At 42.1% G+C, this 14040-nt stretch overlaps 1 protein-coding gene across 1 annotated transcript; it reads right to left on the bottom strand.

The window, feature by feature from the left end:
- Positions 1-16: 16 nt before the first annotated feature.
- LOC145158879 (NF-kappa-B inhibitor-like protein) lies at positions 17-3881 on the bottom strand. Its single transcript, XM_079077740.1, has 11 exons — positions 3746-3881; positions 3488-3569; positions 3040-3203; positions 2803-2907; positions 2661-2717; positions 2495-2575; positions 2226-2260; positions 1149-1238; positions 922-1072; positions 458-652; positions 17-256 (listed from the first exon to the last, which is right to left on the bottom strand). The coding sequence occupies exons 1-10, from the start codon at positions 3788-3790 to the stop codon at positions 533-535; spliced, it is 930 nt and encodes a 309-aa protein (XP_078933866.1). The 5' UTR covers positions 3791-3881; the 3' UTR covers positions 17-256; positions 458-532.
- Positions 3882-14040: the final 10159 nt, after the last annotated feature.

Here is a 14040-nt window from a genome sequence, read left to right as displayed (position 1 = left end):
ACCAAAAAGCAACACATTACACAGAACAATTCAATTGATGGATGAATTACAATGTTACATAAATGACAGAATTAATAAGCAGTTTATTGAATCCTATTAACTATTTCACAAGGTTTTAAGATGTTGATATTATCACAAGAACATGTAAATTACAACTTACAAGTAATATACAACTAAACCTCATTACAAAAGACTTTATTTGACATGTAATCGGTGGCTTTCCACAAGCAACCTCTCACTCTTCCATGTAAAAGACCTGCAAGAGGGAAATATATAAAAACAATCAGTGAGCTTTTAGTCTTTTTATAAGAAGAATATTGATAAACATGCAATAATGAGAATAGGCAACTCTATGAGAACTTTCCAAAAAAGAAATGTTGCAATTTTTTTTTTTCATGCAACAGAAGGAGTATATATATTGATTGAAGATCTTCATTGTCTCTAAAAATTGAATTACCTCAAAGATGTGAGCCATTGGGAAGCATCCAACTTGAAAGTCAAAAAAAAATATATTAAAGTTTGACAAAAAGCTTTAGTCAAACATGTCCACATCACTTCCAGGAAAAATTAATTGAAGATCTTCATTGTCTCTGTAAACTTGAACCAATGCAGCAGCTTTATATGCAAACACCCCTACCATTGCTGGTGTAAGCTATACATAAAAAAACATCCATAACAACAACTATATCAGAAGGGCAATTTGGTCATTAAACTACATAAGGTGTTGACTCTCGAAAATCTAGTAAGCATTAGGTTTTCCTTATGTTATATTGAGGGATTACAATCAATTTTAGAAAGCACTATGGGTGCAAAATGACAGAAATGTCCTTGAGTTTTCCATACATTTACAAAAATAAAGAGCAAGTGCACACCCTAAAAAAGATTTGTAGTGTAAAAATATTAAAATAAAAAATTAAAAACCTGAAAAAAATCATTTGCAAAATGTTGAGAGATGCCCCACAATCCATAAATGGCAGCTGGGATTACAAGACGTGGTGATGACAAAACCATGCTGCAACCCTTCACCACTTTCTCAAAAGTATCCGCCACATCATCACTTCTTATTCCAATTCTTTCATATCCAAAAAAGTAAAATTTTTAGAGTAAATAAATGAACACTTTAGCTACAAAAAGTTGAATAGTTGTACCTTTTGATCTTTCTTTCTCTGAAAATTTTTGGAATTGATTCCCTTGAAAGGTTGTCAACATATCGATACAAAAGTTGAAGATACAAGCAACTGCATACAATAATCATCTAAATAACTAATAATTTTAAGGGTTAAAAATACATAAAAGCACAATGTACTTTTATCATTTTATTGATTTAGCCACTGAACTATTATATTTTTTTTTATAATAATTATAAGAATAGTTCAGTGGCTTAATTGATAATACCGTGAAAGCACATGTTTTTTTGTATTTTTTTTCGTGGTACAAATATAGGATAATCGGTACAATTGTTTTTTTTTAAGGTTAAAAAAAAGGATTAATCTCAAAAAAGACCTTATATATTTTGTATTTATTTTTCCGGATTAAACCTGAAATTTAATTTTTACCAAAAATTTGTAAAATGTTAGGGTTTTTTCGAGAAAAACTAAAAAATTTGAGGGTTGATTTGGAAGCATTTAGAAGGTTGAGGGGTTTTTTCGGAAAAAAAAAAATACAAAGTTGAGGGTTTTTCGGAAAAAATGAAAAAATACAAGGTCTTTTTCAGGCAAAAAATAAATTTGAGGTTTAATCTGGAAAAAACACAAAATATAAGGTCTTTTTTTTAGATTAACCCTAAAAAAATACATAATGGTTTGATCATTACATAAATATTTAACTGGCTAAAATCAATAAAAATGTGAGAGTACAAGTTCTTTTCTGTATTTTTCCCTTAGTTTCAAGGAATTTTGAAGATCATTTTGGGATTCATTTTTGACTTTTTCTTAACCTTGAACATCCTTTTAGTTTTCGGTTATTTAGTTTTTTTAATGTAAATCCTATTCAATCAAGGATTTCAGCAAATTATGCACTACATTATGTAGAGACTTTTAATATCTTAAGCTGATTTTGAATCTTGATCTTTAGCCAAACCTGCTAAAAATAGCAACATACTTTGTAAAGGCCACTTTATGGCTACAAAATCCATTACAAAAATATATTATTTTTTCTACAAAGTGTGTTTCTCTAATAAATAAGATAAAACAAGAAATCAAGCAATTAAATTACTTTAAACTAACCTGAAAAGTACTCCTGTTGCATAACTCACAGCAGCCTATAAGCAAAAAGGAGGAAGATTTCATAAGTTCATTTCATCCATAAGCTATCATAATTTCTTTTTTCATGAACCAAATAAAGAAATATCAAAATTAGAAGAAAATAATGTAAACTAAGCTTTATCTTTTTGTTTTTTATAATTGTGATTGTATGCAAGTGTGATATAGCTTGCCCTAAAAAGCATGTGTATGAAAAATCAGAAATGACTGAAATTATACCTCTACTTGAATACCTGGATGGAAAAAGTTACTAAACAATATCCACTACATGCAGTTCCAATAGCAATTGTTAGAAGAAAAAGTTCCCTCTTAATCTGCAAAGTAACAGTATGTAGTCAATTAGTATTATCTTTTTATGATTATTAAAATTATAGTTCAGTGGCAATTCAAAATTCATACAGCTTCATATTGAAGTAGGTTTAGTCTAGTTCTTCTTTCACTATCATCACGTTGTTCCTGTTATCAATATAAACAAGTTAGAAAAATATTTTTATCCATCATTTCTTTATAATTCTGGAAATATGAAATAAAAGCTAAATACCTTAGCTCTCATCTTTTTGTTTATTGGTGCAGTGGTTTCCCCTAATAGCCACTCATTTGTTCTTGTCAGTTTCAGGAATCCACCCGTATTTTCATCGACCAATGGCTACAGTAATCAAACATGAGTATAACAAATCATTGAGTTTTTACTTCACAATTTGGTGCTACAATTTCTTCAAACCTACTAATGACAAATAAAATAGCAAAAAGATAGCATTTTTTAGATGATCAGTAGTACCTCATTGAGTTGATTAGCATCAATTGTTAAGTCTGTTTCAGTATTATCAATCTTTATTGACTTCCTCATCCAAAGTTTATCAGTTACTTTTGCTATAAAGTCTCCATTCAACTCTCTGTCCTTCAAAAATGTAAGAAGAAGATCATCTTGTTCAATCATCAAATCTGCATACAAAGATCAGGTATAGCCTATGGTTAAGAATTAAGATCCTTCATGATAGGCTTTGAAGAGCTTAAAGGGTCCAAAGGTATAAGCACATTTCAAAATAAATCTCTTCTTTTCTAGTTTTTTTCGCAAACACATGGTGGGCATAAGCACATTGCAACTTAAATCCCACCAAACATAAATAATGATTAAAAATTAAACTTTATTCATAGAAGATAAACAAAAACGAGTATGAGAGTTCGAATTACGCCAAAAAAAAATATGGAGGAATCTTTTGTATTACCTCCAGCAGAAACCCTTAATCCCTTACGAATGCTGACACCGAATCTCGATTTACGACCCCTTAAACCGAACCCACAAGTACCCTGGTTGTAATTAAGAGAGAAAGTGAGAAACGCATGGAGCTCTTTAGAATTTCGTATTCATTTATATTGTGGTACCAAAATACACGAGGAGGGGTAACAGGTAAAGGGAGTTTATCAACAATTTGCGTACTACACATATATATGTAGAGCAAGCAAGAGTGTGCATATATATATACCTTGAAATTAGGGGCAACAGAGGGAAGGGGGAGAGGAGAAGCCATTGTAGAAGATGCGATGGTAGCCAAGTGTTGCTTCCAGCAGAGAGATCAGTATGCAGACGGATAGGAACCGATATCTCATCTTGAGCTGAGTGTTGATATTTGGCAATTTAAAATAAAAAATTATAATAACATGTTAATGAATAAATTCACATAGGCAAATACCATTAAAAAAAATAATAAAAAACTTAAGTTTGTGTTGGTTTTATGTCTATTAATGTCTCAGGTCACCAATGCTTGCTAGTGTGGAGTTAACTCGTTTTTTTAGTGTCCATTAATATCTCGGGTCTTTAGATGTTTGCGTTGAGTTAACTGTTGATGTGGTGTGTCATATTAGTTTTATATGTAAAGTCTCAACTCACCAGATGTTTGCTTGTGTGGAGTTAACTTGTTTTTTTTGTGTCCATTAATGTCCCAGGTCACCAGATGATCGCGTTAAGTTAACTGTTGATGTGGTGTGACATATTAGCGTTATAAATTTTTTTTGCGTTAACTTAACTGTTGAATCATTTAAGAAAATGGAGATGCTAAGGATAGTAATACACTCAAGCCTATATGATCAACGAGCACTACATTGAATGAGTGCAAACTCCCTGAGAAACTGAGAGAAAGAAGACAGAATTTGACTCAAAAGTTATTGTATTACATTCCATGCTAACGTTTAAATAATAACAACGAAAAGATAAATTAAATCTAAACAGAAATCCAAATCCGAAGGAATACTTTAAAAACATAGAACCAATCTTATCCTACTTCGTGACTTTACCCATCCGGTAATCTTTCTGCCAAACGGGTTTCACCACCACCCTATCAGACTTCCTTACTAGACCCGGACCTCTGGCTGACGGGCTAAGATCAACATCCACATTTGTTGACGGGCTTAATTCGGGCATAACATTCTCCTGCGCTTCAAAAGAACCTTGTCCTCAAGGTTGTATTCAGGATAAACTGCACGAAACTTCTGCAGATCCTCCCAAATAGCATTTTCAGGTGAACAACCAGACCATTGGACTAAGACCTGAACTTGAGAGTGACCTCTTTTATCACTTGGCTGACATCACAAACATTCAACGGTTGTTCCACCGGGTGCCCGTCCTCAAAAGTCTCAGGTAATACTGATCCGCTGACTCCAATTCCACCTTTGCAAAGTTTGAGCACCGAAACATGAAAAACATGATACGACTAGTGGGCGGAAGATCTAGCCGATATGCGACTTTTCCTACTCTCTCAACAATATTAAAGGGCCCATAATAGTGATTTGCAAGCTTATTTGAAAGTCATTTGGCAACCAAAATTTGCCGGTACGGTTGTAGCTTGACAAAAACCTTGTCATCCGGATGAAATTCCACATCCAGCCTTTTCCGATTTGCCTAGAGTTCCTTTAAGTTGCAGGCAGCCACCAGATTCTCCCTAAGTTGTCGCATCAGTATATCTTGTTCTAGCAATAGCTCCTCAACCGCAACTACCTTTGACGACCCCGCTGCATAAGGAATGAGAGAATGAGGAAGCTTACCATATAGAACTTGGTAAGGTGACATACCAATACTAATATGATAGCTGGTATTGTAACTCAGCTTAGCCCATGCCAATAAACGAACCCATTGTTGTGGTCAGTCAGAAGTCATGGCACGTAAGTATTGTTCCACCCCTCGATTCACCACCTTCGTTTTCCCATCAGTTTGGGGGTGGTATGTCGTACTATGGTTTAACGTGGTGCCACTTAATGTAAACAGATGCGACCAGAATGTACAGACAAAGATTGTGTCCCTGTCCGACACCATACTTTTGGGAAATCTTGACAACGATTTCCAGAAAAAGTTCAGCAAACTTTTGGGCTGTATAATGAATTGGCAGCGTCCCAAAGTGCACATACTTTGTTAAACGGTCAACTACCACCAAAATAACGGTCATGCCCTTCGAAGTAGGTAGCCTGGTGATGAAGTCCAGAGAGGCATCTTCCCAAACAGGCTTCGGAGTCAACGGTAGTTGCAACAATCCTCCGTATTCCTGGGTCGAATACTTGGTTTGTTGGCAAACCACACATGCACCCACAAACTCCTTCATCGTCTTGCGCATTTTTTCCCAATAAAACAATGTAGATAACGACACTAACATTTTCTTAATTCCGCAATGACCCGCCATGGGAGTCTCATGAAACTCCGTAAGTAAGCGGTTCTGAAACGTCCCAAAATTAAAAACCAAAAATTCCATTTTTAATTGAGTAAATTATAAAAACAGTAGTATGAAACATAAATAGTGCCACTCATATCATGAATAAAACCAGTAAGTCAATAACCAAAACATGTCATATAAAAGTAATATCGTAGTACAACTCCCAAAATCTCATATGCGGAAAATCATAGTGTGATACGTTGCGATCATGTCGGCTCCTTTCCTTTTGAAGAAGAAGTACCTGAAACCAAAACTAAAAACCGTAAGCACGAAGCTTAGTGAGTCCCCCCATCATACCACATACCATACAGCAAACATATTGCCAAGCATATCTGGGTGCTGGCCTCCCATTCGGTCTATTCCATCGGATACTGCCGATCATATCTGGGTGCTGGCCTCCCATTCGGTCTATTCCACCGGATACTGCCGATCATATCTGGGTGTTGGCCTCGCCTACGTTATATTCAACCGGATACTGTCGAGCATATCTGGGTGGTGGCTCCCCTTCGGTCTAATCAACCGGATACGGGGTCTATTTCACCCCTCTACCACTACCACATAATACCATAGCAAATAAGCACATAAGTCACAACAAATAGTGGCATACCAGACAATTATCACACAGACAATCATCTCTACTATAAACAACTACTAGTGGGCCGACATTGGTGCCTTAGACCCATTGATACAGGAAAGGTAACTCACCTCAAATACGGAAAAGTAGTTGCACAGTCCTCGACTCTGAATATCAACTCAACTGAATCCCCTAAACATAAAAGATCCCCTTTAATACCATTTCATACTTCTAACCCTATTAATGGTCAACTCTGGTCAAAGTCAAAGTCAATGCTCCGAGTTGACTCAACTTGTCGAGTTACTATTCAACTTGGTGAGTTCCATAAATCACAGAATTGTGATATCGCTATCCAACTCGTCGAGTTTCCCATACAACTCGTCGAGTCCCTCTTTTTCTAATAGAGTCGGGATACTTCTAGAACAACTCGTTAAGTTCTCTTATGAACTCGTCGTGTAACGCCTCGATTCTCAGGTATTGATTTATGTATGAATCCTTATGGTTTTTGGGTCTACTCGACGAGTTGGACGCCCTACTCGTCGAGTAGTAGCGGGTTGGTCCGTGTGTTTTAAGTGATCTACTCGCCGAGTCCAAGAGCGGACTCGACGAGTAGGAGCTGGCAGATGAAACCCTAGATATCGGGGCATTTCACCCTATTTAAAGGATCATTGGCCTCCCTCAGCCTCCCCTTTACTGTTTCTTGTCCCTCTCAAACCCTAAATCGTGTGTGTGTGTGTTCTTTTGGTGTGTTTAAGCTTGGAGGAGGAATTGTGGAGGAGGAAACACTTGGGGAAAACAAGCAAGTAGAAGCAAGAACTCGTGGGATTCAAGATCTACATCAGTGAACATTCTCTTGAAGGCATTAGACTGTTTTCCTTGCCTCATGTTCATCAAAAATCTCTTTTGGATGGGTTTTATGAAAGGCTACTTATGTTTGAGCTAAGATCTGAAATTGTAACTTCAGATTTGGACTCCCTTTGGCTCCTAGATCCATAAAGTTATCAGCCTCGCCTAGTATGAGCCTTCCCTCAAGTGTGAGACTTCATTGCAAGCTTAGTCTTGTCATTTAAGGGCCTTAAAGCCTTGCATGCACGTAAAGTTTGCAACTTTACGTGATAAGCATGCCTAAGGAGGTTGGATCTGCAATCTGGGACCTTTGCATGGCTTAAAATGCATCTGTATGGATGAAGAATTGAAGGGACTCGGCGAGTCGCATATTCGACTCGGCGAGTCATATGAAGATGGTCCTGAACTCGACGAGTTGGATGAACAACTCGGCGAGTCCGATGAAGATTGTCGAAGACTCGGCGAGTGAGTAGAGTAACTCGGCGAGTCGGTTAGGGTTTTTCCCAACCGTTGGATGCATGTGAACTTGTCGAGTTGCAGGGGGAAAATTCGACGAGTGGCCATGGAGCTTCGATCGCGAGCCTTAGGAACTTGACGAGTCGCTCCGGTGACTCGGCGAGCGGACGAGTATTGCAAGGAACTCGGCGAGTAGCTAAGGGTACTCGATGAGTTGAGGTCAACATGGACTGTTGACATTGACAGTTGACTTTAACTTTGACCATGAGTTAACCAGTTGACTTTTGGAGGACATTTTGGAAAGATTGGAAATTTACAAGTATGGTTTACAATGAATATAGGGGGTGGAGTTCGTGGCAGTAATCCAAGAGCTTGAGTTTATCTTCGAGTCAACAGTACGAGATGAGTTATCCTCACTATATTAACAGGGTCTAAGGCACCAAGGTCGGCCCTTTATGGATTGTATCTGGTTATGGCATGATATGTTTATTGATTACATCCTGGTAGTTAGGATGGTGATATGCTTATGCGTAGTGACCTGTTTAGGTCAATCTCCTGGCTATAGGATGATGCTATGTTAGTGACCGGTTAGGTCTATACCCTGGTTACTGGGGATGTTGCTATGACTAGTGATCTGATAGATCAGTTTGACTGGTATATGATGTGAGCTAGCGTATAATATTTATGTGCACATGTTTGCTTGTTGATTGAGGGTTGGGTTGAGGCGGTCCTGCTTTGTGTTGTAGGCCAACATACCCGGTGAGCGGTCCGGATAGGTTGTAGGCCCTGCGAGGCGATCCAGTCAAGCCAAAGGCTCGGGAGCGGTCCAAATAGGTTGTAGGCCCTGCAAGGTCGTCCAGTCAGGCTGAAGGCTGATCATGCATGTTGTCATGTAATTGTTATATGTTGTGGTTATAATTGTATGGCGTTGGTATTTTGGGGGAACTCACTAAGTTTTTGGGCTTACAGTTTCAGCTTATTGTTTCGGGTACATCAGGGGATCGCGGCAAGGCGAAGGCATGATCTTACGGCTCCTCATGATTTGTTTACGTTTCTGGGAAAACTTTGATATTAGATATTTTGAAAACAAACTTTGTAATGATGAATGGTTTTAAATGTTTTGAAAAAGTTTTAAATTGCCATGAAATTTTGGGTGTTACAAGTTGGTATCATAGCCTTGGTTTGAGTGAATTGGAGGAACATTCGTGTGAATCCAGTCTCAAATCAAGGAAAGGTTTTCAAAATGATTTCTAAAATGGTTTTTAAAATAAGTAAAGGAGGATGCAGGGTGTACGATCAGCCGGAGCCAGCAAGTTGACCCCAAAATACCATGCAGTTATTTGATTATGTGATATCTCAGAACAGTATGCCAGTACTAAGCTAGGGATCTTCAGGGATTGCATGATAGAATTGCCTGATTACATGATGCCTGCTAGCCTAGGGTTTTTCCTTGTATGAGATTGACATCATTACTGTAGTTACTTGTGTATGCATCACGGTTGTACATAATTAAGATCTTATAGCCTGAGAATGTTTGATTTGGAACTTATGTTCTGCTCTTATTGATTAGGGCTTGGGGTAGGGTCGGATATTTGAAAGCCTATAGGGCCCAACGTTATGTATGATTAGCATACACCAATGCTGCAGGGTTGGTAGAAGTTTCATGAATGGGTGGCTTGTGTGAGGCCGGTAGGTCAATTGTGATTCCGTTAGCCTTCCTCTAGGGGTGAGGATTGAGCGCTCGCCATGCTTATGTATATTGTTAGGGTGTTGTGGTGAGAATTGAGAAAAATATGAGTAGGTGTGGAAGGTAGTATGGGCCCGTACTACTGAAAGCACAGGACCCATACGCGTATCAAGGAAGTCACAATCCCTAGGGTTTAGTCGGGAGTTGGTTCCCAGTTATTATGTAGATTATCTGATATCTTGTGGTGTGTTTTAAAATGGTGATGACGAGACGCTTCGTGACTGGATCCGGTTCAGGATCAGGATCAGGATCGGGAGATGGAGGCCAGTAGGGGCTAACAGCACCTGAGCCCGTGGTGCAGATGGGTACAGAGGAGTTGGATGCCAGGATTCGAGAGATTCTGCATGATGAGGTTGTTGCTGCGTTCGGGGCACAGCTGCCAGAGATGTTTGGGTCTATCAAGACCGCCATGGTCGAGTACTTTGATGAGCGATACGCAACCCTTGCAGAGACGGCTGTCGCAACAGCTGCATCAACTGTATCCGCGGCAGGGGGAGGAGCCAGTAGGGGCTTCCAGTATCGGGACTTCGATAATACGAAGCCCCCTACTTTTGATGGGACGCAGGATCCCATCAAGGCTATGAGGTGGATCTCAGATGTGGAGGGGTGTTTCTTTACCTGCTCGTGTCCTACTGACCAGAAGGTCAGGTGTGCTCTGAACCTGCTAAGGTCCGAGGCCAAGGACTGGTGGAGATTAGCGACTGGGCCGTTCACTGATGATCAGAGAGTTGCTGTTACTTGGGAGCAGTTCAGGGATATGTTCCGCGCCCGATACATTCCGCGGGACGAGCAGGAACGTTTGTCGCAGGAGTTTTTGAGTTTGAGACAGGAGGGGGAGTCAGTGACAGAGATCACATGCATGTTCACAGAGAGGGTGATGTTCTGCCTAGAGTTTGCTTCTGAGCAAGCTCAGATGACCCGTTATCTGAGTATGCTCAAGACTGACATCCGTCAGTTTGTGTCTACCCAGCGATGCGATACTCTTTTGGAGTTGCAGGAGGCCGCTAGGCGGCGTGAGTTGGATATTGAGCTGCAGATGAGGGAGCTGCGGCAGGCCCCAGCGCAGTCGCAGCCAGCGCCTAAGCGGTCTAAGACCGCTGATTCTAGACCCGTGGGTCAGCAGGGCCACGCTTGTGGAAAGTGCGGCAAGAGTCATTCCGGAGTTTGTCGGACAGGTAGTGGATGCCACAAGTGTGGCAAGGAGGGACACTATGCTAGGGATTGTCGCCAGACAGCCCATGCATCGGATATGAGGATATGTTATCACTGTCATGAGGTTGGTCACGTGAAGACCAACTGTCCACATCTCGCAGCCAGGCCGGCGCAGGCTCCAACGCCGGATACATTGAGGATACCGGATGGGAGGCCAGTCAAGACAGAGCCTCCAAAGGCTCAGGGACGTGCCTTCCAACTGACCACAGAGGAGGCCAGGGCAGCACCAGATGTGGTTGTTGGTATGTTTCTCTCCTTTATTTCATTTATTGTAATTGTTTTATGCTTATCTGTTGTACCTGTGATTAGGTATGTTCTTAGTGAACTCTTTTCCTGCTTTGGCTTTATTCGACTCGGGGGCGAGTCGGTCCTTCGTATCTTAGTCGTTTAGTAGGGAGTTCAGTGTTCCAGTGGGCGAGTTAGAGTGTCCGTTGTGAGTCTCTATCGCCAACGAACACGGGGTTTCTGCTTCTTCAATCTACCGAGGGTGTGAGTTGGAGATTTTCAGAGTGTCCTTTCCGATAGATTTGATTCCGATCCCTATGGGGGAGGTGTGTGTGATTGTAGGCATGGATTCGCTTAGTCGGTTCGGTGCTATGATCGACTGTGAGGGCCAACGAGTGGTAGTTCGAACCTCAAGTGGGGGAGAACTGGTGGTATATGGTGAGGGCACCAGAGTGGGATCAGGGTTTTGTTCAGCTGCCAGGGCTCGGCAGTATATTCAGCACGGGTGTGCTGGTTATTTGGCGTATGTGGTGGATACGCGAGACAAGGATCAGACATCAGTTTCCGAGGTTCCAGTAGTCAGAGAGTTTGCAGACGTGTTTCCGGAGGAGTTGCCAGGGATACCTCCGGAGATGCAGATTGAGTTTAGGATTGATCTGGTGCCTGGCGCGGCCCCTATCGCCAAGGTATCGTACCGGTTGGCACCGCCAGAGATGCAGGAGCTGTCGTCACAACTGCAGGAACTGTTGGGCAAGCAGTTCATACGACCTAGAAGTTCTCCATGGGGAGCACCAATCCTCTTCATCAGGAAGAAGGACGGATCGCACTGGATGTTCATTGATTATAGGGAGCTGAACAAGTTGACGGTGAAGAACAGTTATCCACTCCCAAGGATAGATGATCTCTTTGATCAGTTGCAGGGTGCATCTTGGTTCTCCAAGATTGATTTGAGGTCGGGGTATCATCAGGTCCGGGTCAGAGAGGAGGACGTGGAGAAGACCGCGTTTTGAACTCGTTATGGTCATTACGAGTTCGTGGTGATACCATTTGGGCTCACCAATGCGCCAACAATATTCATGGACCTGATGAATCGGGTCTGTAGACCGATGCTTGATCGCTCGGTCATTGTGTTTATAGATGACATCTTGGTGTATTCCAAGACCCGAGAGCAGCACGAGGAGCACCTCAGGGAGTTGTTAGGAATTCTGAGGCGAGAACGGCTGTATGCCAAGTTCTCGAAGTGTGAGTCTTGGTTACGAGAGGTCCAATTCCTCAGACATCTCGTCAACCAGGAAGGGATTTTGGTCGACCCGGCCAAGATCGAGGCAGTCATGCAGTGGGAGGTGCCGATATCTCCCTCGGACATCAAGAGTTTTTATGGGATTGGTAGGGTACTATCGGAGATTCATACGAGATTTTCAAAGATTTCAGTACCCCTCACTCGTCTAACGAGGAAGGGGGTGGATTTCCGGTGGGGCCCTGAGCAGCAGAGGGTGTTTGAGACCCTCCGTCAGCGGTTGTGCGAGGCCCTAGTTTTGACACCCCCAGAGGGTGTGGAGGATTTTGTAGTATTTTGTGATGCATCCATCATAGGTTTGGGGGCAGTCCTCATGCAGAGAGGACGGGTGATAGCCTACGCATCATGGCAATTGAAGCCGCATGAGACGAGATTCCCTACACATGATTTAGAGATGGGGCGGTGGAGTTCGCTCTCAAGATATGGAGACATTACCTTTATGGGGTCCGTTATACCATATACATGGATCACAAGAGCTTGAGACACATCATGGACCAGCCGAACCTGAACATGAGGCAGCGCAGGTGGCTGTATGTAGTCAAGGACTACGACTGCGACATCCTTTACCATCCCTGTAAAACGAACGTGGTGGCGGATGCTTTGAGCCATAAGGCAGCTGGGACTTCCACCCCGACGTGGTCGGGTATGGGTTCCGATATCTGGTGGGGTCAGACAGACAGTCATGGAGGAGGCTCATAAGTCTCAATTCTCTATTCACCCGGGGGCTACCAAGATGTACTGAGACCTGAGTTTGAATTATTGGTGGCCATGTATGAAGCGAGAAATCGCTTGGTAAGTCAAGAGGTGTTTGACCTACAGGATGGTCAAGGCTGAGCATCAGAGGCCGCTTGGTATGCTGCAGCCTCTGGAGATTCCCATGTGGAAATGGGAGCAGATCACGATGGATTTCATTACCAAACTGTCGAGGACGACAAAGGGGTTTGATGCTATATGGGTCATCGTAGATCGATTGACCAAGAGTTCTCATTTCTTGGCTATACGGGAGAGTTCCTCGGCCAAGAAGTAGGCCGACGTGTATGTTCACAAGATTGTCACTCGCCATGGGGTTCAGGTCTCCATTGTTTCCGACCAGGATGTTAGATTTACATCTCGTTTCTAGCAGAAGTTCCACGAGGAACTGGGTACACGGTTGTATTTTAGTACAACGTTCCATCCGCAGACCGACGGTCAGAGCGAGCGTACCATTCAGACCCTCGAGGATATGTTGAGGGCGCGTGTCATTGACTTCGGTGGGAGTTGGGATTCCCACCTGCCGCTTGCAGAGTTTGCCTACAACAACAGCTATCATTCCAGCATTGGCGCCCCGCCTTTCGAGCTGTTGTATGGGCGGAGATGTCGCACCTCGGTTTGTTGGGGTGAGGTTGGACACAGGGTGATGGGGTGGACGGAAGTAGTCTTGCAGACTACCGAGAAAATTCAGCAGATCAGGCAGCGATTGCAGACCGCCCAGAGTCGGCAGAAGAGTTACGCCGACAGACGACGATCTGAGTTAGAATTTCAGGTGGGTGATATGGTACTCCTGAAGGTCTCACCCTGGAAGGGTGTGATTCGCTTCAGGAAGAGGGGGAAATTGGGTCCCCGTTACATTGGGACGTTCAGGATCATTGCCAGGGTTAGCAAGGTGGCTTATCGGTTAGAGCTACCGGATGAGCTTAGTCGGATCCACAACACTTTCCATTTTTCGCAGTTGCGTAAGTGCGTTG

This window comes from Lactuca virosa, chromosome 2 (assembly GCF_052849685.1).
Source record: "Lactuca virosa cultivar CGN04683 chromosome 2, Lactuca_virosa_CGN04683_v6, whole genome shotgun sequence".
Classification (NCBI taxonomy): Eukaryota; Viridiplantae; Streptophyta; class Magnoliopsida; order Asterales; family Asteraceae; genus Lactuca; species Lactuca virosa.
This window is presented reverse-complemented; position numbering and strand designations above follow the sequence as displayed.

What these genes read in the sequence shown, in the direction of transcription:
- LOC145158879 (XM_079077740.1), bottom strand. Translation starts at nt 3,790, where the DNA reads ATGGCTTCTCCTCTCCCCCTTCCCTCTGTTGCCCCTAATTTCAAG. An exon ending in ACAAAAAGATGAGAGCTAAG is followed by an intron (nt 2,718 to 2,802) that starts GTATTTAGCTTT and finishes TATTGATAACAG; the next exon opens with GAACAACGTGATGATAGTGA. An exon ending in AGAGAAAGAAAGATCAAAAG is followed by an intron (nt 1,073 to 1,148) that starts GTACAACTATTC and finishes TGGATATGAAAG; the next exon opens with AATTGGAATAAGAAGTGATG.